The following is a 26,922-nucleotide window of genomic DNA, read 5'->3' as shown; positions in this document are numbered from 1 at the left end:
ACGGCTAAACCCAGCAACGGACACGTCGTACCGGGGGCGGCTGGCGGCACGGTGGCAGGGGCGGTGCTGGCACGGCCGAGAGCGGAGACCCTGCCCCGCCGGGGCGGGCACGTTCCTCGCACGCGGCCGCCATTGGCTCTTTCGCTCTCCCGCCCTGCCGCTCGCGCGTCCCGCGCCCGCTTCCCAGCCGGAGGGGCGGCTCACGTGACGCGGCGGCGCGCTCCGGGCTGCGGGATGCGGTGGTGGCTGCTGTGGCTGCTGTGTGCCGCCGGCTGGTGGGGCGCCGGGGGCAAGACGCTGCGGGGCGCCTTCGCCAGTGCCGCCGCCCGGCTGGAGCCTTGGCGGCCTGTGGTGCGCTTCCAGTTTCACGGTGGGTGTTCGAGGGAGGGGAAGCGAGCGACTGCGCGGCCTGGCCGCAGCGTCCCTGGCCGCTGTCCTGAAACGAGGGGTACAAGATAAGGGGCAAGGAGTCGTTGAGACGCCGAGGGCGCTAGCCGAGGGGCATGGGGAGCGGCGGCGGGCAGTGCGGCCAGCCTGCCTTCCGCCAGGACGTGCAACAGGTCTGATCCGCGCTGCCGGCGGAGAGGAGCCTATGGCAGCGGCGGGGGTGATGGGGAGCTTGGCCAGAAGCGAGACCCGGCGGGGCTGCGCCGAGTCAGTGGGAACGGGAGCTGGTAGCAGCCCGTCGTGCTGCATTACATAGCATCGCTGCTTGTCAGCGTACGGAAAAGTGCAGCTGTGGGTCTTAGGCGCTGTGCCGCCCTTCTCGTCCCGTAGCCCAGTGTAGCAGGGTTATCTGGGAGAGCAGAGGCATTTTGACTTTGAGGTGCATCTCTGGGATGTCACCCCAGGAGAGAAAGGCTTAACATTGTGCGTGTCCATTTCTCCTCCCTGGGTGTTTTTAGGGTCAACGTGCATCAGAATGTAAATTCCCACCTGATTACTCCCAATGGCTTTTTCTTTCCTAAGTTATTAAGTGCTTGTTAGTTAAGAGGCCTAACAGTGGGTTAGAATCCTGCTAGAATAGGCACTGCAGAAACACAGGTTGTGAATTACTTTTCAAAAAGAGATATATGTAAGTGTGGTGAGTGTCATATATAATAAGTCTGTGGTGGTCAGCATGCTTTTCCAATGTCCTAAGCATTTCAGTAGCTGAAGCTAACTAAAAAAGAAAGCCTCATGGCTAAAGAGTTTTGCTGAATGCTTCAGAAGACAGCCACAAAGATAATACTTGCACAGGCTTCCAGTCTGGAGGAGCAATGAGTTTGCAAGAAAAAAATCTAATGGAATGAAGGAAAATGTGACACAGCCTTTGTACTAGACTCAAGAGCTACCCTATGATGCTCAAAGGTCATAAAATACTAGACTTTGAACAAGTTATTGAGGCTGAGGCATCATCTTTATTTGAACCTGAGAAAACAATGTCTGAGGTGGGATGAAGGAAAAAAAAGCTATCTGAAAATCTGTTTTTAAAAAGGGAGAGGAGAGGGGAGGCTGTTAGCAGTAGAGAAGACTAATGACATTTGGGTTATGGTGAAGGTTTATTTAAGCACCATCATAGAAAGTTATGTATGCAATATTAAGTTAATGACACATACAGAAAGTATTTCTGAAAGAGTGTAAAGGCTTTTACAGGAAGTAGTGGTGAAATTTAAGAAATAAAGTGATGCTGTAGTGCAAAATAATTATACCACACTAACTTTCTGTTTATAACTGACATGGAGGCAGAGGAGTTGATTTTGTTTTTTAAATATCAAGGTGACCATGCTGTTCTGTGTGTCAGAGTTGAGAATGCAGCTGTAGCTGTGACAAAAGCAGCTAGACTTCACCTGTTTCAAGCACAGGAATGGGAGAAAGTGCAAAACAGCGTCCAAGATCAGAGCTGTACAGAGAAGTTCTCTAAAGCTCAGCTGACAAGTGAGTTTTACCCTTTTTTTTTTCCTTATGCGTTAAATTGTCTACTTAGAACCCTGTTAGATGCATATTCAACATATTCTCTTCAGTGAATTTGGACTTTGTGTCAACTTAAGTAAAAGCAGGACTTAAGGCTTCTATAATTAAAAATTATTACAAGGAAATAAAATTGCTTTGTTTACATTGTTTCAGAAAACTTTGCAAGTTGTGATTTGTTGTATCGAAAAGTGAACAGTCCCTGACAAATGGTGACTTTAATGTATAAACAGCCAAAATTCCTGGCAGATCCTCTTCTCCTGCTTTCACTTTTCCACAGCTCAGAAGGAGTATACATTTGACTGAAGTTTTCATTACTCATTCAGTATATAGATTTTCTTTTTTCAACTTTGCTTTGAAATAAAAACCCATTTTAAAAGCTCAGACTTACCTGTAAAAAAGATTACATTGAGTATTTGAAAGAATTTACAAAGAATACCACTGTAATAGGAAGGTAAAGAACTTGAGAATCAAGCTCCTTGAGAAAGTCATGTACAGTTTGAATTGTGACCTTTATTGCAGTGGAATGAAAAAAAATTAGGGACAAACTGATGAAGCCTGCTGCAGTTACCTCTACATTTCTGAAGTGGTTGTAAGGTGGGAGTGTGTAGGACAGGTACATAGTAAAAAGGTTAATTTCATACATGCAAAGCTTTTTTTCTCTGTTGTTTGTGGTTTTGTTTTATTTCTTTTGTCTGTAAGATCATCTGAGAAAATCTGTGTTTTGCTGCCTTTATTTTTGCATTTTGAATCTTGCATTAATATGTTTTTAATATTTGAGCTGAGAATTACAGCAGCACAGACTGTGTAGGTGATCTTGTCTTTTATGCAGGAAGAGTTATCATTTGTCAGGAGAGTTCTGTTCTCTGGAAACTGTTCTCTAGTTCTATGGAAATGACATTTTTCAAAGACACAAGAATAAAAATAGTACTTTTGCTTTCATGATAGCATAAGCTTATCACACTTTGATTTAGAAAACGTTTTAAAGTTGGGTTTTTTTTTAATACAATATCAAAGACAAGCTAGTCAGGATAAAGTTTTACTTGAGTATCCACATAAATGTAAAAGAAAAGTAAAGTACTGAAGCATTCACTGTAAGGCAAACACACTGAAATAATTTTCACACCAATTATTGATCATAACATTACAAAATCCAATTAGAGCATTAATTCTCCTTCAATAAATTAATATTAGAAGATTCATTCAAATGTATCTTAAATGAGTGCAGCTTATTTCTTAAATGCATTTCCTCTGTGCAGCAAGAATCCCTAGAGTAATAAATTTATTTCTTGGAATATAAGAAAATTTTACACAGGTACAGTTTCTAAGAATGCAATTCCTTACCCTGGATCAGAACTGAAGTGCTGCTGAAATGTCCAGCAGTTGGTCTGCCACTCCTGTGTCTCCTAGCTGTATATTTGTTATTTTCTACTGCATGTAGGAATCGTGTGACCACAGGGTGAATTGGTTCTGTTTGCTGGGCAAAATCAATTCCATTTTTATTTTATCCTTATTTCTTGTGATTCAGATTGCATGTTTGATGAAAAACTGATTAAACGTGCTCTGTGTGATTCTGAGTCTTGATGTAACTAACACTGTACCAGAATTCAGCTAAGAACTGAAACAGAGTGAAGCCATCTCTGTGAGATGCAGTTTTGTGATGGGAGCTGTTTAACTTTGTGTGTTTGATTGATAAGATACACAGCTCCAGAGTGGAATTTGTACTTAGCATTGCCTACACAAGACCAACATCCTGTGTTAGAAGACTTTTATTTTTCATTTTAGTTCATGTGTTGTCCATATCTGTACTTCATGACAATTGCTGCAAAGACACATGCCATACATTTCTTCCTGGATCTTCAGTTTATGCCTTGAGTGACTGAAGGAAAATATTTTCTGTTCTAAGGGATTGTTTTTAAATTATATAAAGAGCTTTCGCAGGTAGGCTTCAATGTAGAAGTTTTGTCTGCAAAATATTTAGAGATAATGAGTTTGCTAAAGGGTGTTTTACACATATGTCTGTAAATTTTTTAACTAGAAAGGCCTTTGCATAAATAGCTTGTTCTGTACATATTTTATGACATTTTTCTTAGCCTTTGTCCAGTTACTACATTGAATTAATCTACAGTCCAGTTACTGTATTGTTATTTTTTATCTACAGAGATGACTTTCATTTATGACTGAGCTAATCTGAACTGGACATCAGTAATCAGTGTAACAGTACTTAACAGTTTCACTAAACATAGAGCCACAGGTTTCATTTGCAGCAAGTGTTTATTTTGAAGAGATTGTGCTTGGGTATCAGTTGCTTTAGGAAAAATAGTGCGAAGATCAGTGAACAGATGAAATAATGTCTCTTACATAGTTGGGTTTAAATGTTGTTTGATGTGAAATATGCAATTTTATTAGGCAATAGTCTCAGGTCTTAGTTGTCATTTGAAGTTAAGTCTATTGCATGTTGGGGAAGAAGCTGTCAAATATGCTAACATACACCTTAAAAGCTTGTACACTGCAATTTGCCAAGCTCTTGAGTGGCTGTTCCAATTTGGTGTAGTTACTGGCCTCAAAAGTGGCAACCCTGCCAGTGAAGCCCAAAGCTCAGAGGTGGAATGTGGTACATGTCCTCAGCAACCCTTGCCTGCACCTATTTGAATCAAAAGATTAAGCTGGAATTCTGGTCTCTGGTTTTATGGCTAGTTTTCAAAACAAAGGCTGGTTTGTATTGTGTGTAGTTGATAGCCTGGATTTAAATTTTATCTTAATTCAGAAACTGGTTTTCTAAAACTCAACTGATTCAATGTTTACTCCTGTTTTTGTTTGTTTTCTTCCTAAGTGACTGTGAACCACACAGAGCAAAATCTGACAGTATCCCAGATTCCTTACCCGGAAACATGGTATGTGTTTTATGTAGACAAGTTTACCTGCGAGGAGAATTATTCTGAATCCGAGGATATTCAGTTTGAAATGGTCTTACTAAACCCAGATGCAGAAGGGAATCCGTTAGATCACTTTAGCGCAGGGGAATCTGGTAAGATTTTTTTTTTTCTCTTAAAATTAGATCTGTAAGTTAAGGATCTGATCACAAACTAGTCCTTACTGTGCTTGGAAAAGTGTGGGCAATGGATAGCACAGTCTTTTATATTTTATACTCTACTTTCTCACAAACAATTAAGTTTAATTCATTTCATAGAGTCAACCAGGTTGGAAGAGACCTCCAAGACCATCCAGTCCAACCTAGCACCCAGCCCTATCCAGTCAACTAGACCATGGCACTGCGTGCCTCAGCCAGGCTTTTCTTGAAGACCTCCAGGGACAGTGCCTCCACCACCTCCCTGGGCAGCCCATTCCAATGGGAAATCACTCTCTCTGTGAAGAACTTCCTCCTAACATCCAGCCTATACTTTCCCTGGCACAACTTGAGACTGTGTCCCCTTGTTCTGTTGCTGGTTGCCTGGCAGAAGAGACCAACCCCCACCTGGCTACAATGTCCCTTCAGGCAGTTGTAGACAGCATTTGCTGGCATTACAGAGAAAAACACTTCCTTTCTCTAGACTGACTTTCCAAAACTTGGCTAACTGGAAGTATAGCCACACAAGGGATGTTAGTGTTAACATGTTTGCTGATATGTGTTTCTCCTGCATTTAAACTGTAAACTACTTCTTGAATGTGAATTTAATCCCTGATTTAAATTAATTCATCAAATTCCTTGCTGTGTAAAATTCCATCCTGTGCAACATGAGTACATACACAATAGAACACTTTGCCAGTACAATTTAAGTTCAATGTTTAGGTTTTTTTAAGTATCTCAGTCACAGGCTGTAGATGAGTTATTTGCCAGTGCTGATTTTATTGAAGAAATAGAATTTTAATTTTTTTAACATATGAAGGAAAACTTCCTGAAGTAACTCAAAACAGCAGCTAAAGAAATGTCTACATTAAAAGCGTATGCTTTGGACAATCCAAACCAACCTGATGTATGCTTCACTGCTCTGGGAGACCTCATCACCATGCCACTAACCTCAATTTCTTGTCAAAAGGAAGAGGCCAGTAGGCTTATTCTGCCTTCCATATACAGATTTAACCTATGTACCCAGAATGAACCTACTTGCTATGCTCAGAATTGTATTCCCTGCTGACGTTCTTGATCTGGGAAGGATATAGAAGGAAGAAAATATGCAGTGAAATATTTAGCAAACTCTTTAAGAAAGTATCACTGTTAATAATTTGGGGTTTATACCTTATAATTGACTTAGCCATCTTCTTAACTGTGCTTCTTTATCTACAGACTTAGTTGGCAGCTTTTATTTGGTGATTTTTGTATCCAGAAGTGAATTAATTTGCTGTCAGAAAGCAATGGTAACATTATTTTGCTAAATCGAGGCACAAAGCAGCTATAAAATATCATGTGGCACTTCAGTTGTGTATAAGCCTTCTGGAGAGGTATCTCAGCTTCCTACATTAATTTTGTAGGAAGACTTTAAGCACTTGGAAGCAGAACTCTGAACAGCTTGCATGCTATGTGAGGAGGTGCATAAATGTGTCGAATGCACGTATTTAGATCTAACAAGAAGGAAACTATATGAGCTGTATATGCCATGTCTTCCACAGTTGCAGAGAAACACCTCTGTTTATTCAGAATTAAAACCTGCATCACTTCCATGAACCCCAGAATGGTAGGTGTTGGAAGGCACCTCCAGAGATGGTCAAGTTCAATCACTCCTACTAAAGCAGGTTCACCTAAAACAGGTTGCACAAGATTGCATCCAGGTGGGTTTTGAAAATCTCCAAAGGAGATTCCACAGCCCCTCTGGGCAGCCTGTTCCAGGGCTCTTGTACCCTTCTTGTTATGAAATGTTACCTTTCTGAGTTCCAGTTTGTGTCCGTTGTCCCTTGTCCTTTTACTGGGCACCACTGAAAATCTGACCCCATCCTCTTGACACCTGCGCTTCAGATAATGTTGTGATCCCCTCTCAATCTTTTCCAAGCTAAACAGACCCAGAAGTTCAAGTATAGAATCCTGAAGTTTCAACTTAACACTTAATTGCCTGTGTCTACTTTATGAGAACTGAGGAGGATTTCCTATTTCTGTCTGAGGAGTAATGTTTGTCATTTTCCCATAGAGGTATGCAACTTAGGATGTTAGGGTGTCAGAGAGAAGATTCAGCTTAATTTCTTTGTTCTTTCATCCAGACACCTAAAAACTGTCTTTATGACAGTTAAATAGAGGTCATTCTTCAGTCAGTTACTAAAACTGGCCTGACACAGGAGATTGGAATGGGCTGCCCAGGGAGGTGGTGGAGGCACCGTCCCTGGAGGTCTTCAAGAAAAGACTGGATGAGGCACTTAGTGCCATGGTCTAGTTGATTGGATAGGGCTGGGTGCTAGGTTGGACTGGCTGATCTTGGAGGTCTCTTCCAACCTGGTTGATTCTATGATTCTATCTCAGAAGTTAAAATGGACTAAAAGTATGGGAAAGAACTTAAGACTGTAACTTTGAGATGTTTGCTTTGAGGGAAGAGGATGTCCTAACTTCTGATTGCAACGAGTAATCTCGTTTCCAAGCTAAACAGGTAGACAGCTCTTTGAAGTTAGGTATTTCAAACTAAGATGCATATGCAACCTAGGAAAATTAAACAGGACAGGCTGAAAGTTACCCTACTGGTACTTTATATTTTTTTAATAGTTTTATTTCAGTGCAACTTTATCTTAAGCCAATTGTCCACAATCTGTCTTTGGTTGGAAGGAGCTTCCTATTCAAAATAGTTAATTTTTATTGAAAATCAGTTTATAGAGTGTCATTGAATGTCAGGGGCTGGAAGTGACCTTGAAAAATTATCTAGTCCAACCCCTCAGCCAGAGCAGGATCACCTATACCAGATCATACAGGAATGTGTCCAGGTGGGTTTGGGGTATCTTCAGAGGTACCCAAACTTTGAACTTGATGATGAAAAAGGTTCCTTCCAACCTCAGCAGTTCTATGATACTGCCAGATTGAAAGCCAGAGGACTGCCAAAAATTTCATGCATTTTCTCAGATCCACTCTATGAACTTACTTTTCTCTGCATGGTGTTCCTTTCCATTTTTCTTTGTCTTAAAGTTTTCTGTCTTGATCAGCTGAGATTCTTTCACTATTTTATGTGGAGGAAGAGTGACACCCAGTGGTCAGATCCATTCAGCGAAAGTTTCTTCACAGTTCCTATAATCTCAAAATTTGCCTCTAAAAATGGAAGAAAAAAAAAAAAAGGAGTTAAAAATGAGTCTTTTAATAATTATGTTTCAGACTGATCAAATGGGCTACAATTAGTTTCTGTTTCTTACGGGGCTATGCCATTTATAGTATTTCTCCAATTGCTACAAAGCTATTTGCATTTGAAGATAATCTCTCTTATGCTCAGAAAAGATACCGCTGAATAAAAAAATACTTTGTCAGATCAAATAATAATCAGCTCTGTGGAAAAATTCACTGACTTTCTGTGATGGTTTGGGTGTTCCCCGCCCTCCCCGCACTCTGGAAATCACCTAGACTCGCCTCAACCGGCTCTGGAAATTGAATGAAGCTTATTATTTACAGCTTAGCAGAATATACAAGCAGATATTTACAGTATATGCAGTTATATACAGAAATATACAAGGTAAAAGGTAATACAGAAACACAACAGCTCTCCCAGCAGCCTGAGTCCCCAGGAGGGGCTCCCCACCGCCCTTCCACCTTCTCCCACTCCTCTCAACCTTACCCCAGTCCCAAGAACGAATGGGGGTTTGGCCAGGGGGTTAGGAAGCAAAGTGGATTAGTCAAAGAGGCTAGAGAGAGATGCAGCTCAGACAGTTTCCAAGTAGAAGCAAGAAGTACTTTATGTTTTGATTCTTGTACACCTCAGCAAGCCAACGAGTGAGGTAGACATCAGCCTTGTTTTCTTTCCACAGCCTATAATCTAGTCCTTCTTACCAAAACATTACAGCTAGGCTCAAACTAGCACACTTTCTTAGCTAAAATAGACTAGGATTTACTCATTTTAGCTGTACTGCCACTTTCAGGTGGCATTACTAAATATTCCCCAGTGATTATATAAAAAACGTACATTGTTTTAATTATTTACGGCTAGCAACAACATTTCTTCATAAAATCTAAGCTGTATATTTGTTTTTTCCACAGGATTACATGAATTCTTTTTCCTGCTTGTCCTGGCATACTTCATAACTGCTTGCATATATGCACAATCCCTATGGCAAACAATTAAGAAGCGTGGACCTATGCATACTGTGTTAAAGGTGTTGACTATCGCATTGCTGTTGCAGGCTGGTTCAGCTTTGGCCAACTACCTGCATTTCTCAAGGTATCTTTGCTTATTTTTTGCTTTCAGTCTTAAGACTTGCAGAACATTGTGTTGTAAAGCTCAATACCTATTTTTATCCTGTGGTGATTGTTGACAAAACATAGGACTGAGTTTTTAACTCAAAATGTACTTTGAAGAGAGAACAAGCACGTAAGACTCAAGTATCTTTTTACTCTTTTATCAGTTATTCTAAAGATGGAATAGGAGCACCTTTTATGGGAAGTTTAGCAGAATGTGAGTATGCTTTTCTACTGTTTGCTACATATTCCTATACATTAATCTGTATAATATATTAGCAGATACTATTGTTGGACTGCAATGTAATCATGGGTCGTATCATTAGATTTTTTTGACTGCAAAATACTGAATGTTGCTCTTCTGGAAAAACAAGATTAATTCTTGATGTTTCAATAATGGTATTTAAAATTACACAATTATATATTTCTTAGTACTCTTAAAGGGTAATTTTTTTTTGTCTCAAGATTCCTTCCTACAAGCACTGAAATATGCACCTGTCACATGAGTAACCATTTCAATACGCTGAAAAGGGTCGCTAAGTTTGCATGATTTAGAGTAGCAAAGCTTTCTTAAGAATCTTAATCACATTTTATGGAGTGTGTCATTTCACCAGCCAACTTAATGTTGTGCTGTATAGAATCATAGATTCAACCAGGTTGGAAGAGACCTCCAAGAGCAGCCAGTCCAACCTAGCACCCAGCCCTAGCCAATCAACTAGACCATGGCACTGTGTGCCTCATCCAGTCTTCTCTTGAACACCTCCAGGGATGGTGACTCCACCACCTCCCTGGGCAGCCCATTCCAATGGCAATCACTCTCTCTGGCAAGAACTTCCTCCTAACATCCAGCCTATACTTCCCCCAACACAACTTGAGACTGTGTCCCCTTGTTCTGTTGCTGGTTGCCTGGCAGAAGAGACCAACCCTCACCTGGCTACAGCCTCCCTTCAGGTAGTTGTAGACAGCAATGAGGTCCCCCCTGAGCCTCCTCTTCTCCAGGCTGCACAACCCCAGCTCTCTCAGCCTCTCCTCATAGGGTTTGTGTTCCAGGCCCTTCACCAGCCTTGTTGCCCTTCTCTGGATACGTTCTACTTTTCTATTATAATCAATTGGTCTGATTAGAATAATAAAGAAAATGCTTATGTAAAGAAATTCTGTTACGAGAGTGTTTTCCTCCACTCTGTATAGATACTCTGAGTTCTCACTGGAACTGACTTTCTGTAATGTTCTTTCTTAGAATGCACCTTTTTTTTTCTTCTCACATTTGGAGCACTGGAGGGTTCTTTCTGAGAAAATCTGTTGCCTTTTGGTTAGCTTGAAGCACCTGAAGAAAGTAGTACTGCGTTAGTAAAATAGCATTGGATAGTAACAGCCTATGGAGAAAAAACATTTTTCCTTCCTGCAGTACGTTTTAGAAGCTTGCAGTTGGAATTAACGGCCTCTTGATGGCACTTGGCACCGCAGTAATTGCCTCCTCGATGTTTCAGCCATTTGAGTTAGCAGCTCCTTGCAGCTTCTCCAACAATTGCATTGTTAAACTTTCCTTCTTGTCTCCTGAAATGAAATTAAATGGAGAATATCAGGGTAGTCATAACTCCTCCCCAGTGAGAAACCCAGTCAGAACTTTTGAGAGAGTAGCTGCATGCTACATCTTCTGTATGGTAGTGAAGAGACCACTTTTATTTGCTTAAAGTAATTATTAGTAATGAAATAATACTTTTTTTAATATTGATTTTTTTCTTTACTACCATTTTTAGGGTTTGTAGTTTCCAAAAAAAGTAGAAGAGCAGAAGTAATAAAAATGTGGAAAGCTTCAGTGTCAGTTACAGTTCTGAGGAATGGCTGATAGCAAGTAGCATAGTTGGAAGATGGAAAGTGTTGCCATTTTTCCTGTATTAGAGCAGAAATCTCAGTTAAAAGTAAATGGCAAATTTTCTGTTGGCTTCAGTAGGGCCAGAATTTCTTTCTAGAAACCTGTCTGGATACCACCCCAAGCAATTATTCTTATTTCCTGCTGTCATTTAGTCTTCACCACATATAAAGACCTGACCTTTAGTCCTATTTATCACTCAATTACATAAATCACACAAATAATACTGGCACTCAAACACATGACAAATAATGAATTTTTAACTTTGAGTAGGATTGAAATGTGAAAAGTCAAATACTACTATGCCTGTTGAACAGCCCAAGTGGATGAATTGTGAGGAAGTTGGACAAACATGGTATTGGCTCAGCAGCATGTGGTGTTACGCTGGCCCTGGATATTGTGTGATTATTGTAGTTTCAGACACTTCTATGAGCTTTCTTACTTTCTGACAAGCTGTTCAGGAATATCAATGATTAAAGCCAGTACTGGGTTTTTATCTTACACTATTTTATCTAGAAATCAATTTGAATTGTTACCACAGTCAAGCAGAACAATATCTATATCCAAGATATGATTGAGCAACCATGTCTGACTGTAACATACAGGGCAAGTTATCTTAAGGAGTGACAGAAAATAAAATGCTCTCTAGAACATCTAGATATATTTACTCATTTCTCCAGCTTGGATTTGTGATGCCTTGGATTTACATAACAATTTTTCCTAGCAAGCTCTGTGTCTCTGTAGCTAGCATTGTAAAATAATCATAGAATCAGTCAGGGTCGGAAGGGACCACAAGGATCATCTAGTTCCAACCCTCCTGCCATGGCCAGGGAGACCCTACCCTAGATCAGCCTGGCCACAGCCTCATCCAGCCTGGCCTTAAACACCTCCAGGGATGAGGCCTCAACCACGTCCCTGGACAACCCATTCCAGACTCTCACCACTCTCATAGTGAAGAACTTCCTCTCACGTCCAGTCTGAATCTACTCACCTCCATAATCCCAGGATGATTTTACCTAAACCCAGTGCCAGTTCATTTCATTAAAGAACTAGCAAGTTTGTATTTACTGAAAGTTCTTGATATTTCTTAAACAGTGAAAGTCTCTGAATACACTAAGAAAGAAGCATTTAAGCATATAGACTGTGAGAACACCAGATATATCCCAGAAATAATGTATTGAAGTCTGTTTTACAGCCACATTTTGCTGGTATTGATGGCACCAGGGAAATATTGTAGCTGGTCTTCATTTGACACAGTCCTCTTGGCTGCATATTAATCTGTGTACAATGACAGCATTTTCTGTGCCAGTATTTGTAGTAAATGTGAAAGTACATTTATCTTTTATAATACAGCCCAGCTGCATAAAAATAGAAATGTGGTTCTGTAACTTAGAAATATTTTTCAGGTACCTGACAGTGGAAGTGTGAATTACAAATAAGGAACAAATTTACTTGAACTAAAATATTAATCAGATTAAAAGCACTGTTGTCTGTAGTGTCCATTCACTAGTTTTTGAACCAAATTTCCATCTACATAATAGAAGAATCATTTTTTGTTATAGATCTTTGTTACGTCAGTACAATGAGGTGATTTCCTCTCAGCTACCTGAAGGGAGGCTGTAGCCAGGTGGGGGTTGGTCTCTTCTGCCAGGCAACCAGCAACAGAACAAGGGGACACAGTCTCAAGTTGTGCCGGGGAAAGTATAGGCTGGATGTTAGGAGGAAGTTGTTGTCAGAGAGAGTGATTGGCATTGGAATGGGCTGCCCAGGGAGGTGGTGGAGTCGCCGTCCCTGCAGGTGTTCAAGCAAAGCCTGGCTGAGGCACTTAGTGCCATGGTCTAGTTGACTGGATAGGGCTGGGTGCTAGGTTGGACGGGATGATCTTGGAGGTCTCTTCCAACCTGGTTGATTCTGTGATTCTAAGTCCAAACACCAGCTTGAAAACTGTTCAATAAGTTTTATTCAAAAATTTATCAGGTCTAAAGCTAACAATCACCCAGAGAGAAGCCTTCCATTCTGTCTACTGTCAAAAGTACTTCAATGAGGCTAAAAAGTAAAGGCTTTATATAATCTAGCTTGAAGTTTTCTTTATTCAGATTACAGCTTCAAACCTGGGTTTGAGGTACTGATTAAGAATATAGCTTTTTAGAGTATGTGTTAAGTGTTCCCAAACAGAGGAAAAAAAAATTAATGGACATGGCAAAATGAAGCAAAAGTAGTATGCATTAATAAAATGAAATATAGGCAAGTTGTTATTCCAAATGAAATTTCTATTAGGGGAATTCATAATGAATAACCATGTAGATATCTGAGAGTGGAATTTGCCCTCAATATTTGCCCTGTCTGTTGCAAGCAACTGCATCCTTAGGACAAAGTGCAATTGAAGTGCAATGCAACTATCTGATTTTGAACAAAAACAACAAAAAAAAAATCAGTGCAAAGAAAGTAGTTCGCTTCATGTTTCATATTTACAGTGTGATTAACATACATACCACTATAGTTCTTTAGCATTTGTAAGTCTGTTTATGCAGATGGACTCCTGAGCCCAGACTTCTCTGGCATAAGAGTAACATTTGGAAGTGTGTGGCGCAGTGCCCATATTGTTGCAGAACTGCAGCATATCTAGAGGAAAGCTGATAGTCTGTTTGGTCACTAGAAACCACTCAAAATAATCACATTTTGTGGCAAAGCAACCTCAGCTACTCAAGCTATTGTGAAAATTATAGTTAAAGCTCATATGACAGGGGCATAAATGTCCAGCCATCCTTTCTGGGTATATAGAATGTTTTTCTTTAGGAAAAAACCCAAAACTTTGTTGTGACTTTGTTTTTTCTTCTGTTTTCAATAGTGTGTGACATAGTCTCACAGATACAAATGCTGTATTTATTATTGAGTCTGTGTATGGGTTGGACGATAGGCAGAATGAAGAAATCTCATAGCAGACCTCTTCAGTGGGATTCCACTCCAACATCTACTGGCATTGCTGTAGTAGTTGTTGTTACACAGGTTAGTGTTTTATCTTCATTCTTATACTGAAATACACAGCTGCTCTGAAATTAGTTGGATCACAGTCTGTCATATTTAAATATATTATGAGGGAGGGAGTATCAAAACTGAGGAAGAAAGCCCACAGCATAATGTGCATCCAGTATGTCTAATAGGTAACAACACCTTCTCTTTACTTCAGCAATTAAAGGTGTAGCTTCTCAGTATGTTTTTGTTCAGCAGGAACTTTAAAAGTTCCCACAGTTTTTCCAAACTCCTAATTGTGCCAATTGTTCCTGATATTATACTGTAAACCAGATTGGTGAAGTGATATAGACTGGGGGAAAAAATGACATTTCAGCACAGTCATTTTTCTGACTGATTTTATAATGTGGCCCTAGAAATTTTGTAGCCAGTACAACTGAAGAGTTGTGAACTACATTGTGGGAGCAACAACAAGCAGCATAAAAAACAAGAAAAGCTGTTGTGAGAAATTATGTCACCAAAAAAAAACTCCTCAGTGTCTTCTTAGACTACTCAAATAGAATGTCTGATGGTGTTTTCAATCAATATAAGGGAATCCTTGAAAGGCTGATGTGCAGGATTGGTCTTGCAAATATACAAATGGTCTGGCTCATGATTTCATTCAAATATTTTCCATTAGTATAAATTAGAAAGTCAAGTAAACCTGTAACTTAAAAGTAGATTGTTATGGAGATCATCCAACCCTGGTGGTACCTTTTTGTAAACAAATTTTTTTTAATCACAGCATAAAAACGAGAATCTGAAAGCTATTGAGAGAGGAGCAGGGAGAAACTGGAGACAGTAATGAGGGAGAGATTATACTGGAGATTTTGTGCTATGAGGGTTGTATCTGTAATTAGTGCCACTTCCAAAATAAATAAGTGGACTGCTAAAACATTAAGAATAGCTGGGAGCTGACATTTCTTACTAATTAAGTGTGTAAACCAAAGGCTGTTGAAGGCCAATGAGACTGTTGGAATTTAAAGATAGGTTCATTCCACCTTTGACACCTGTCTAGCATCAGAAAGTTTACATGCTGGTAGTAAGGAAGACTTCTAAAGTATTTAATTTTATTCATGCTTCTCCACTTGTACGTGTATATGGGTGTGTTAGAACGCTGTCACTTCAGACTGCAAAGTTAGTTGTTGTTTCTTTTTTACTAGTTGGAGAGGACACTTGGTATCATCAGCTTGGTCCTTTTTTGGTTGTTACTTCTGGTCAAAACCGAGGCAGTTGCCATACATACGTGGTTCTTCCCCCAGTACTGGTCCGTCACACATTTGTGGTGGCTCTTTGAGCACCACTGAAGCACTGACACAAATTTTGCTATCTTCCCTACAGAAGCACAGCTCTACTACATCTCTCCTCCTAGTACCATTGAGAATGTCAGATTTAGTGGGAGTTTTGTAGGAACAGAATATGGGTGTCAAGAGTATTCATTCCCTGGGTGGTTTTGCACTTTCATCTCAGTGTCTGCTATTTCTAGCAGAAGTTCCCTGACACCAAGAGTATCTTTGCCCCTTCTGGAAAGGATGATTTCCATCTCATGGTTCAATATGTACAAAATATGCTTTCTGCCTTGTCTCTAAGCTCCACGGTCTGTGCTAAGAAGAGCAGGACTCAAACATCACTTCTGTCAAAGGCAGCAAGCTCAAGACTTCATCCTCTGGATTAGTCTGTTACTCACTGGTCTGTCTAGATTTACACAGCTGTTAGACCTGCTGTTAACAGGACAGTCAATGAGTACTTTTAATGGTGAAAAACATAGAACAACTTCTTTTTCTCCATTTTCCCAGAGATTCTTACAGGAGCTTCCTCCCATGCCAGAAGATGGACAGATTTGTGTGAATTATGAGAGATATTCAAAGGAGTTGCTGTGGAGGGTGCTGGAAATCGCATCTACTACCTAACACAACTGGAGATTGAACCATGTTAGTTTTATTGATGTTCTACACTACCCATCCTTATCTGATATTCAGGGAAGTCAAACAGATGGACAACCTGGGAAAACGTGTTATTCAACTCAACTGCAGTTTTGCCTGGCAAACTATCTGACCTGGTTTGCTTACTACTAGTTCAACTTACTCGACAAATTTCCAGGAATTTTTCTCCTCTTTGTATTGATGCTGTGGACATTTTGTCCTGTCAGAGATGACAGCAGTTTCCCAGGCCACGTTTCCAGGTTACTATCAGTGAAGGGCAGACACAGCCTCCTAGTCAGTGAATCTCTTGTGGCCTTCACAGCTGCAAAGAAGTAGCGTCTCAAAGGAGGGACAAGTCTGCCATTTAACATCTCCTTTTGCCTTAACTTGTTCTTTACTTCAGCCTCAGGACAAAAAAAATCCCACACTGCTCTGTACTCATTAAAGACTCCACTCTCCACTGCTGAGACAGAAACCTTGTTCAAAACTTTATTGATGGCAGGTCTTTGCATCACATTGATTTTGGTTTCAGCTTTCAGGGCTGATGAGAGTGGAGGCAGTGATTCTAGAAAGATAGCTGATCACTTTGAACCTGACTAAAATGACATCAAGTCTCGTTGCATTCAATGTCACGCATCACGTGGGTTCTAAGCTATACCCCAAAGGTGTGCTCATTCCTCTGACCTTAGATCTAAATAATTTTTACTGTACTGGTGTTGCATGGCATCAGATACACAAGTACTAGATACTAGGTTAGAAGTAGCTAGTTAACCCATTTTACCTTGTTGCTACTTTTGATTTCCCTCTTGCTTCCTTCTTCCGCTTGCCTCTGAGATGATCTGTCTCATGAGAACCTGCCTATGCTGGAGATTGATATGTTATCTTGGCTTGCCATAAAGTCAGTCTTGGCATAGAGAAGGGGAGTGTCTGTTTCTTCACTGTATGAATGTGGAGTTTCAGCTTGTATAGCTGGAACATCAGGATGATCTCCGTGGTAAACATTGCTCTAGCACCTGAAGAGAAAAGTCAGTACTGGACAGTGGTTGGTGTCCACTGTGAACTGAAATAGATAAGAAATATGTGCAGATGAAATCAGGCATTTTGAGCATTGCATTATGTAAATGAGGAGATGTCCATTCTTCTTCACTTTGTGAAGAAGCAGTGCGACTTTTGTGTTGGATAGTGCAAGTCAGCTTTTCAGCAACCTGCCTCATTCGGTTCTTTTGTCTGCAGGCTGCTATACAGAGTTATGGTTCTGGATAGTAATTAGAATTTCCCTCCAATTTCTTAGAGCTCAAACACTGTTCACTGCCAACAAAAAGATAACTTTGATATTCACTTCAGTGTCTGGGTGTTTTTTCAGCATCTTTCTGATATTGCAGCCAAGTCAGCTGATCCTGTGGTCAAGGTAAGGGACTTCTCAGGGCTTACTGACCTTAACTCCTCAGGCATAGCCAGCCAAAATGATTTTTATTTCAAGATCATGCTTGCCTGTGAAAGCTCATCCTTTATTGAGGAATGGACTGCCTAATCCAGTGTAACCTAGAAACACTCAGTAGCACAAACTTGCTTTTAAAGGATCTTGCTTTTCTCTGGTGAGTGAGAACAATCCTGGATCATAGTAAGAGTAATGACATGTTTCCCTTATTCAGGTTTCCAGTCTGTTGTACTGAGGGTTCCATCTCTACCTCTAATGCTTCTGCCTTCTTATTAAGTAATGTAATGAAGCTGAAGGAAGCTGGATTTCTGTGATCTTACATTACTGTCACTACACATGGTCTTTGATCAACTGGTTCCTGTGTTGTTTACACAGTTTACAGTCCTTAAAAGTCCAGAGCATACTCTTCTGTCAGACACTATTTTCTCATGATGATTTGGACTTTGTTCTCATGATTCCTTTATTCCAGTTCTTTGTCATCTTCTCATGAAAGTGGCTTCCTTCATTGCTGTTACTATTGGCATAGGTTACGGAAAATTCAAACCCTCATGAGCTCTATTCCTTCAAGGTAAGCTATCTTTGGGATCTACCTAAAGTTTCTTCTTAAAGCAATAGCACAGTTCCCTCTCCATCCACCTATATTTCCTTCTTTTTGACGCATGCTTTAGTCAGGAGGATAGATATACACAGGAGATGTTCAGGGGTGGTGGAATGTTATTTTCTCAGACAGTGTATGTTCAGTCCAAGGAAGTTTAATTTAAATACTCTGGCTATTCCCAAATGTAAATACCAAACCCAAAAGTGCTTTGTACAAGACTGCAGTGATTCTGTAACTGTAGAACCTATATTTGTTGCCCTAGCATATTCCACCGGGACTGAAAATCACTTTTGTCCTAGCAGCTCATCAATTTGATACCAAAACTACTGCTGTAGGCATAACTTTACCAAACACTGTACTGTGGGTCCTGAAACCCTGAGATTTTCAGTCATAATCTTTGACAGTATTCTCAAGTAGTTTGACCATTTGAAGATATTTACTTGGAGTTACTCAGAGTTTTATGGCAGGAATGTCTGAAGCCAGTTGATCAGATTATTTACTAGTAATCAGTATTATACTGTAAACCAGATTGGTGAAGTGATATAGATTGGGGGAAAAAATTACATTTCAGCACAGTCATTTTTCTGTGCGTGCTTCATGTCTGTCCCTTTCCCATCTGTTTATTTTCCATCCAGGTAGTAGAGGACTGACTGAAATTACAGCAGTCATGTTTGCTGTTTCATGGCCTAGGTAATGGAGGGGAAAAGCACAAGAGTACTTCCTGATGATATTCTAAGTGAAACTGATCTTTCTCAACTGATGAGGCTCAAGGCCACCCACCTTCAGAAGGCACAGATGGAGTACATATTTAGTAAAAAAAAACAAAACTTAATATCAGTAACCTTTTTGTCTTTATGTAATTAATGTAGTGAGAGAACCTTTGCATGTGCTCAGAAAGGAATCTGACTAATTTAGATTTCTAAATTGAGGCATACAATGCCTGCTTCTGAAGGCCTTCAGAGCTACCTTCCTCATATAAATCACATTTGCCTGCCTTTCTTCAGAAAACCTGCTTCATTAGGCACCTGAAACCTAAGTGAGATGTGTGCAGTAGGTAGACTGGATTCCAGTGTATATTCATGTCTTAAAATGCCATTCCACTGCTACTTAGTGCTTTGAGAGTCTGAACTTTATGGGCATTCTAATCTTTAACGTTAACGTTCCCAAAGCCTTAAAATTCTGTACTTCAGTAAGACCCATTTTTTTTCTTTATGTGACAAGTGTGCACCTGCCTTCTGCTTGAGTAAGATTCAGAAACTGGGCACTTCTTAAGTCTGTCTTCCCATGGAAAATCTATCAATAAGCTTTCTGGCAGTGTTTCTACAAAACTGGATTCTGCAGCAAATGGGATACAGTGCAGAGAGATAAGGAGCATTACTATTATCGTGTAGTTGGTTGTTGGCTAGAGCATTGTCCAGATGTTGGAGCGCTATTTGGAAGCTGCAATGTTCCCTTTCCTAGACCTTAGGAAGTTTTCATGCCAGTTGCTTGCAGAGTCAGACTCGTTCACAGTTTCTGACCTAGCTGATGTTGAATTCTTTTCTCCACAATGGCACAGCTTCAATAGAAGGGGTGGAGAGTGGCCCACCCAAGAACAGCCTATAGCCTGGCAGTTGCTGCACTCTCCAAGGAGGTGGGAGATGTGAGTTGGATTTCCTTTAGGCAAAGAAGGGAGTTGTGGGAGATCTAAGTTCAACCTGGGTGAATGCTTGAGCCTTTAGGCTATTGTATAAAAGGGGCAGCAGCACCACCCTCTTACTTCCCTATCTTTGAAAAGAAAAGTGAATCCTGTTAGGATTTTGAAAGAAAAGGCGTAGTTGCCTGCCTTTGAAACAAACTTTACAGGTTGTGGATCCTGAGTGGAAGGAGACACCTCCCTGTACCTCTGTGGAATCATTTCAGTGGGCTTCCTGCTAAGTAGGCCGCTGTTTAACTAGATGATGATTTTGGATCTTATGCAGAGGTGTAACATTCCTTCTGTCCAAACCAGAGTGAACTTTAACTTGCCAGACTTTCTAAAAATTACTGAATGCAAGGAGTGAGACTTTCTTCCTTCCAGCTGCACTTGAAGTAATAGGTAGTGCCAAAAAGCAGTTCCAATCAGGGTATTCTTGTGCAACACGGCAGGCTCCTAAACAAGCAGAGCGGAGCACAACCAGTTGTGCAGATAATTTAATCTGTGATGGAAATATAAATTGAGGTCTAGTGTAACCTTGTTTAAATATACTTTGCTGCTGTTCTTTTCCAGAGCTTTTTATTAATTTGGGAGCAGTTTGAAGATACGAACCACCACAGCTACCATTCACACCATGGCTTAGCAAGCGGACTGCTTATTGGCCTCAGAGTTTGCCTGGCTTTGTCACTGGCTGCTGGCCTTTACCAGATCATCACAGCAGAGAGAAGCACACTGAAAAGGGAGTTCTATATCACCTTTGCCAAAGTATGGGTTATGTAAGGGAAGCTGATCCCTTCTGCTGTAAATATAATAGTAGCACGCAGTTGTCTGAAGCACAAATGCTTTTTGTCCATAAGAAAGTTAGCACTTAAGTGTCTGTCTTGATTAAATTGCACCTTGTCATCATATTCTGAGTAGTCATTTTAATTTGACAAGGCATATAGAGCTTTTTTAAACAGAAATCCCACCTTTCATTGTGTGGTTTCATTTTGTTGATTAAAAAATTAAGCAATGGATTCATAAAATAGACAGAAATGTAAATGCAGTTCCTCTAACTGTCACTTCTTTCTTCTAAGCTGGCACGTAGTCATTTTATAACTTATACTCATCTTCTCTTTCAGGCCTGCATTCTCTGGTTTTTGTGCCACCCATGTCTTGCAACCATTGCTATAATATTCAGAGAATATCAAAGAGAAAAGGTATGTACAGGCAAGATAAAAGAGATGGAATTTGAATAGTAGTTGTTCTTCATGTTCAGTGTTTGTTAGCAAACTCATGCTCTTAGGCTGTTAATCTTATGACCCCAAAGCAACTTGAAAAGTCTTAGTCACACAGCTTTCGTTGATGCTAATGTGAGTCATATTTCACAAAGGCATACAGGGTTTGAATCATCTAAGAGTAATCATTTCTAGGTTAAGGCAGGGAGGGGAGGAGATTGTGAAGTCAAAAGAAAATATGGAGGAGGTGTTTTGTTTTATTGTTTACTTGTTTGTTTTTTAATTAAAAACACCTTGGGGATTCTTTTAACAAAGCTAGTAGAAAGATAAATCAGTGGGTTTTCGTTGTTGTTTGCTTTTTAGTCTTCATCCTTTAAAAGCTTTGTTTGGCTAAATAGGTCAGGGAAGCTGTAGGTGAACTGTATTCTTCAGATTAAGAAATCTCTCCAGATAGGTAATTTGTTTGGTAAGCTTTAAACAGTTAAAACCAAAGGTGGACTTGCTGGATTTCTCAGTTACTTAAACATACTGGGAGCTACAGAACTACAGTATGAAGCCTGACACAGCCAGACAAAATGCATTACTGTTCTCAAAGGGTTGGCTAACTCCTTCCAGGATAAAGGTTGCTTCTTTTCACTATGATTATAGCCAAAGAGAAAACACTTACACATTTCTGTGCAAACGTATTCACAAATTGAGCTTTTATTTGTGTAGAGGATATATAAGGGAAAGAAAAAGGTTCCACTAAAAATACAGAATAAATTAAAAATTATGGGGTTTTTTTTTCTAAATCTGAGAAATAATGACTCCTCAAGAGATACTAATGAAGATACTTTCAGTTGTTGCTTGATGAAAACATGATCAGAGCAGAAGGACAGTATCTAAAAGTGGGATTAGTGAAGGAAAATTTCAGTGTTTTGAGATTTTGAGCTTACTGAAGGGAGAGTACAGTTGCTCTGCTCTTGCATTTGAGCAAGTGTACCGATTGTGTATATCTACAGCCTCTAAATTATAATAATTTAGCTGTGTTTCCTCCTTTAAATGTACTTCAATACAATAAATGCATCATTAGTAAATACCATATTTTTGTAAGGAAAGCGTGTTTTAAAAGACTCCCTCTATAAAGCTTTTGCTTTCTCAGGAAAAAAATATTTACATGTTGGATAAATACTGCCTTAGACCTCTTTTACAGATAAAGAGACTTGTACTGAAAGGAGATTTGGCTAAGTGAGACTGATAAATCACTGTCCTCAACAGCTCCATGTGTGTGCTAGTGCAAAGTGTTTCCAGGCTCTTGCCTTTTTTTAATTTTATTTCCCCCACTCTGTTTGTTGTAAGAATAGAATATATAAACATCACCTCTGCTTGTGAAACTGCATGGGTGGTGAATTGCAAGTCTGAAATTCCCCAGAACAGAGACTACCAAAAGGGTTATGTGACTTGCCCAGGGCTATCCACTGATTTAAAAACACACAGGTGTGAGAGTGAATTCTGGACTTGAGATTCATGTTCCAATCTTTTCTAACTGCAGCAGCATTAAAAGGTTTAAAGTTAAACCTCAAGTACTTAGTGTGCCAATAGGAATTTACTGTGGGCTGTTTTTTGTGGGGGTGGGGTTCACTTCTCTTTTCTTTTTGTCTCTAGATTATTACCATAGGCGTTATCCTCTGTCAGTGCATCTCCATGGTTATCCTCTACAGACTTTTTCTGTCTCATAGCCTATATTGGGAAGTATCTTCACTGTCATCAGTGACGTTGCCACTAACAGTATCCTCTGGACATAAAAATCGACATCACTTCTGAGATGTTTAGGAAGAATACATTATGTAATAAATGTGCAATAATAACTTGAATAGACAAGTGTTTTTATCACAGGTGTTGCGATACGTTAGTTTCACTGGAAAACTAAGTACCGGTATCGGAGCACTTCACAGACATTTAGTCTGGCAAAGTTCCTTGATTAATCTGTTAAAAGTGTTGGTGAGTGGAAAATCCATAGTTTGAATAACTTTATAAATATTATTTATGTGTAAGTGTGGTCCTGAGCTATATCACAGAAAAGCCTTTTCTCACCCGTTCGCAGACACAGAAAACTGTCCTTACTTCACGTCAGTACTAGGTGTGACAGCATTATAAAATGCTGTTCTTAAAACATCTGCAAGCTCAAACAAGTCTGAAATAGGCCAGTTGTGAAATTGGTGTGATATGTAATGACAAGTACAAGTTATCTTATTTTAATGCTTTAGAGAAAATTAATTTCATAAAATGTCTTAACTATGGAAGAAAGGGAAACAAAAGAGAGAGAATCCTCTGTAAAGCACGTGTAAAATGTTCACATCTGTCTTCAAGACACTTTTCTTTATTACTAGTGTAAAGGCAAAGCCTTTATGTGCAACTGGTGCTCACACTGGTTAAAATTTTAGTGGAAGTGAAAATAGGTTTTATGTTGGGCACCTTTTTTGAAGAAATACAACTAAAAAGTTCATCCAATAATGAAGGTCTAAACAGCAGTTGAAATGGCAACATAAAGGTAATGAAAACAGCAGGCTTGCATCTTTTTAAAGAAAGGCAAAGAAAATGGAACGGGTGATGTGGTAGTAGAATTTTAATCCTGATATAATTCATTTCTGTTACATTGAGGATTCAATCATAATTAAGCCATATACACAGATTAAATTAACAGAAGCATTTCAAATAAATGTTGGTTTCAGTCATCAACTACCCATGAATTCCTGCCCAAGGATACTTAATCAGGATTAAATTTTCTATGAATAATTGAAAAACAAAATACTCACTGGATTTGTTATAATCCATGTTGGCACTGGGTTCTAAGTAGTTGCCATATTCCATCCATTGTAATAAAGCCATACTTCTTTGTGATGCCCTAGCATTCAGAAAGCCACTGTAAATATATACTTTATTGAAGTGCCTGTTTATTATGATTGAATCACACTGACTTTCCCCCACCCTTCATAATAAGGACATACCTACTGCCATTGACCGAAATCTTTCTTTTTGCATTGTTACATTTAAGACTTCTTTTCATACATGTGTTTCTTCAAAACATGGGTTGCTGTTTTTTTTTCTAGTGAACAAATGTTTATTTCTTGTTAACGGTATGTATTTAATTGTGTGTCTAGGAGAACACTGGGGTTCTAGCTTTAACCATAGCTTTTCTATTCATGTTTGCCTCAGTTATAAGCATAGTTGGAATATAAGCTTTTTCCATTTTAGTTCAGCAGCAGAACTAGACATTTGCCTTTGACTAAGGCAAAATGGCAACATGACAAAGTTGCTCATTAAATCATCTCCTTTCTTATTGTTTGTAATTCAGATCAAGAATGGCAGGTTGAGGCTGGAAAAGATGAGATATTATGATTTCACACAATCTTCAGAATGATTAAAAGATTAATTATTACATTCCTCTGATAACCACAGAAAAATACTATTGGTTAAAGCTTCAGTCTTTATTTCCCTGCTTATCTCTGTACTTTTCATCTTCTCAAGAAAAAGCATCCTGTTTTCAATAAGTCTCCAATAATGCAGTAGAAGAGTTCTATCTGTCCTCATGTGTAAGATGTGTAATTCACACATAAAGTAGAATTTTCTGATAGAAGCACTTTACAGTTTATGATCCATCGTGATAAAAGTTTGAATCTAAGCAAACTAACCTGTATGTGACTTTCAGGAGAGGCACTCTATTTGTTTCATTCTTCAGAAGTGTGGTTTTTTTTTTACTTCCTGTAGTCCCTCTGACTTCAGTCATTATTAAGATAAATGGAATCTTAATTTCACCTTATACCCTACAACAATTCATAAAATTAATCCACTGTTGAGTGTAAATATGAAGCATAAAGTGTTTTAATCTTTTCCAGATTGCCCCATAAGTCAGCAGGTAACATTATGCCCTTAGTTTGGCATTGAATCCAACAAGTTGAAAATAACTGTAGCAATTAAGGATCGTTTTCTTATGGTAAGTGGAACGAAGGACATCTATTCCTGTCCTGGTCTATTAGCATCCCTTCATAACCAACACTCACCAATTTTATGTTGTTAAATCATTGATGCATACTGTAGCAGTAGGTCAGTGTGACTACCATAACATTCAAGATGTCAGTTAATTTGGTACAGCCTGTGTTAGAGGGGAATCTTCAAACATGACTAATTTACAGAACTTTATACTTACCTGTATGCTAGCTTGAAGCTTTCTGCCTCTCAGTTATGCCTGAAGAGTGTTTTGAGTATGTGAAAGTCAGTCTCTTCTTCCTAACTTATATCTTCTACAAGACCAGCTGATAACAACTTGCTATTTTCTTGCTCATTCGCACAGTTACCCATTTTATCAGTTGGGTTTCATAACCTCATCTTGAAAGAATAGCTTCCAGTCTTCTTTCGGTTGCTTTGATCAGCACATCCTGACTGGGAAAACTATTGCTTTTCTGAAGCGTGTTTTCTGTCATGAGCTGTGGCTCTCTCATACATCTGAAGAACTCCCGATGCATCCTATGTCAGCTATGCATTAGATGACAGCAGCGGGCAAAAGTACTCCTTTCGTATGCCTGTAGTACCAGAGTGTGTGTGATGTGAGTTTGTGCCGTGTATGCAGGGAGCTCTCAGGGAATGCTCCAGCAGCTGCAGGCTTCCTGCAAAAGACTCTGGTGTGTACCCCTGAAGGCCACGCTGCTGCTGCTGCTGACCATGTGAACCGGCACTGTGTAGTTGAGGTCAGGTGGCAACATCTCACTCGAGAGTTTCTGCTCATTCCATAGATCTGCTGTAAATAAAGTTGCAGTTACAGAGTATATGAATTCCATCACCTGTGCATTTCTGTGCTTGTGTATTGACAAGACTGCAAACTGAAATTGGTTGTGCTCCAAGGAAATCCACATCTGTGTGAGAGGACATCTCCTTTCCAACCATCACCTTTTTTGTTGGCACAGATGCCAGTTTGTGTCAATTATGATTTATTGGTGTCGGGGGGAAAGTAGGGTACCCAGTCTGGGAGAAATAATTGCTGGTTTGGTCTACAGGAGCCCTTCAAGCTTTGAGAAGGGATCACCTTGTATTGCTCCCAAACAGCATCATGGAGGCTGGAGCAATTCTAGGGCTTATCACAGGTACCCTAAGCTATTTGCTCCCTTTCTGTGTAGCATGTGTTTAGTGTATGTTTATTTAAAATACTTCAGGTAGGAAAATTAATGTTTAAATATATGTAAATGTAAGTGGAAAGGCTTGATTGGAAAAATAATCAAGTTTCTAATACATATTAAGACCTCCCACACAAGACAGCCACAGTCAGATCTAACAAATATTCCTTTCTAGTTCCAGTGCCAATGGAGAGCCATAGCACTATCAAAATGATTTTATTTGCATCGCAGTCCTCTACAGACCTGGAAGAATATCGTATTTAGCCCTTGTTGATTCCATGCAATGTTATACCTCTGGCTGACACAAATGTTCATTGGACTGGCTAAAACTGCTGTCATGCTGTGTGTTTTAACTCTTTTTGTGTGACTATGCAATGTACAAAGAGCCCATGATCCTTGCAAATGTCTGACATTAAAAGTATGAAGCTGTTTTTCACAAGATTGTTCTTTCCTAACCACACCGATGTAGCTAGACTCTGATTTTTCCAGTGAACGCTAAGTTCTGATTCCAGTTTTTCTTAAGCCGTTACTTTCTGTGAACTTGTTTCCTCACTTGTGCATCCATCTCTCCCACCATGCTTTGCCCTCCCTTCTCCCCCTCCTCACACATAAGATTTTGACTGTAATGGGTGTCATTTCTCTATCTCTTCCATCTGTTCCCATGATCAACACTCACAGTCCAGCCCCTACTTTGCATCTAGTATGAATATTCTCTTTATCCTTGGTCTGTTTTGATTTTGCAGTT

The 26,922-nt window shown here is 39.6% G+C and overlaps 1 protein-coding gene across 1 annotated transcript; it reads left to right on the top strand.

Moving 5' to 3' along the window:
• Positions 1-115: 115 nt before the first annotated feature.
• Positions 116-26,616, top strand: GPR180 (G protein-coupled receptor 180). Its single transcript, XM_064143894.1, has 9 exons — positions 116-370; positions 1,759-1,917; positions 4,784-4,978; positions 9,104-9,284; positions 9,469-9,518; positions 14,020-14,177; positions 20,387-20,578; positions 20,935-21,012; positions 22,675-26,616. The coding sequence occupies exons 1-9, from the start codon at positions 235-237 to the stop codon at positions 22,831-22,833; spliced, it is 1,308 nt and encodes a 435-aa protein (XP_063999964.1). The 5' UTR covers positions 116-234; the 3' UTR covers positions 22,834-26,616.
• Positions 26,617-26,922: the final 306 nt, after the last annotated feature.

Source organism: Pogoniulus pusillus, chromosome 5 (genome assembly GCF_015220805.1).
Source record: "Pogoniulus pusillus isolate bPogPus1 chromosome 5, bPogPus1.pri, whole genome shotgun sequence".
NCBI lineage: Eukaryota > Metazoa > Chordata > Aves > Piciformes > Lybiidae > Pogoniulus > Pogoniulus pusillus.
The sequence above is the reverse complement of the archived record's forward strand: the minus strand, read 5'-3'. Positions and strand labels throughout refer to the sequence as shown.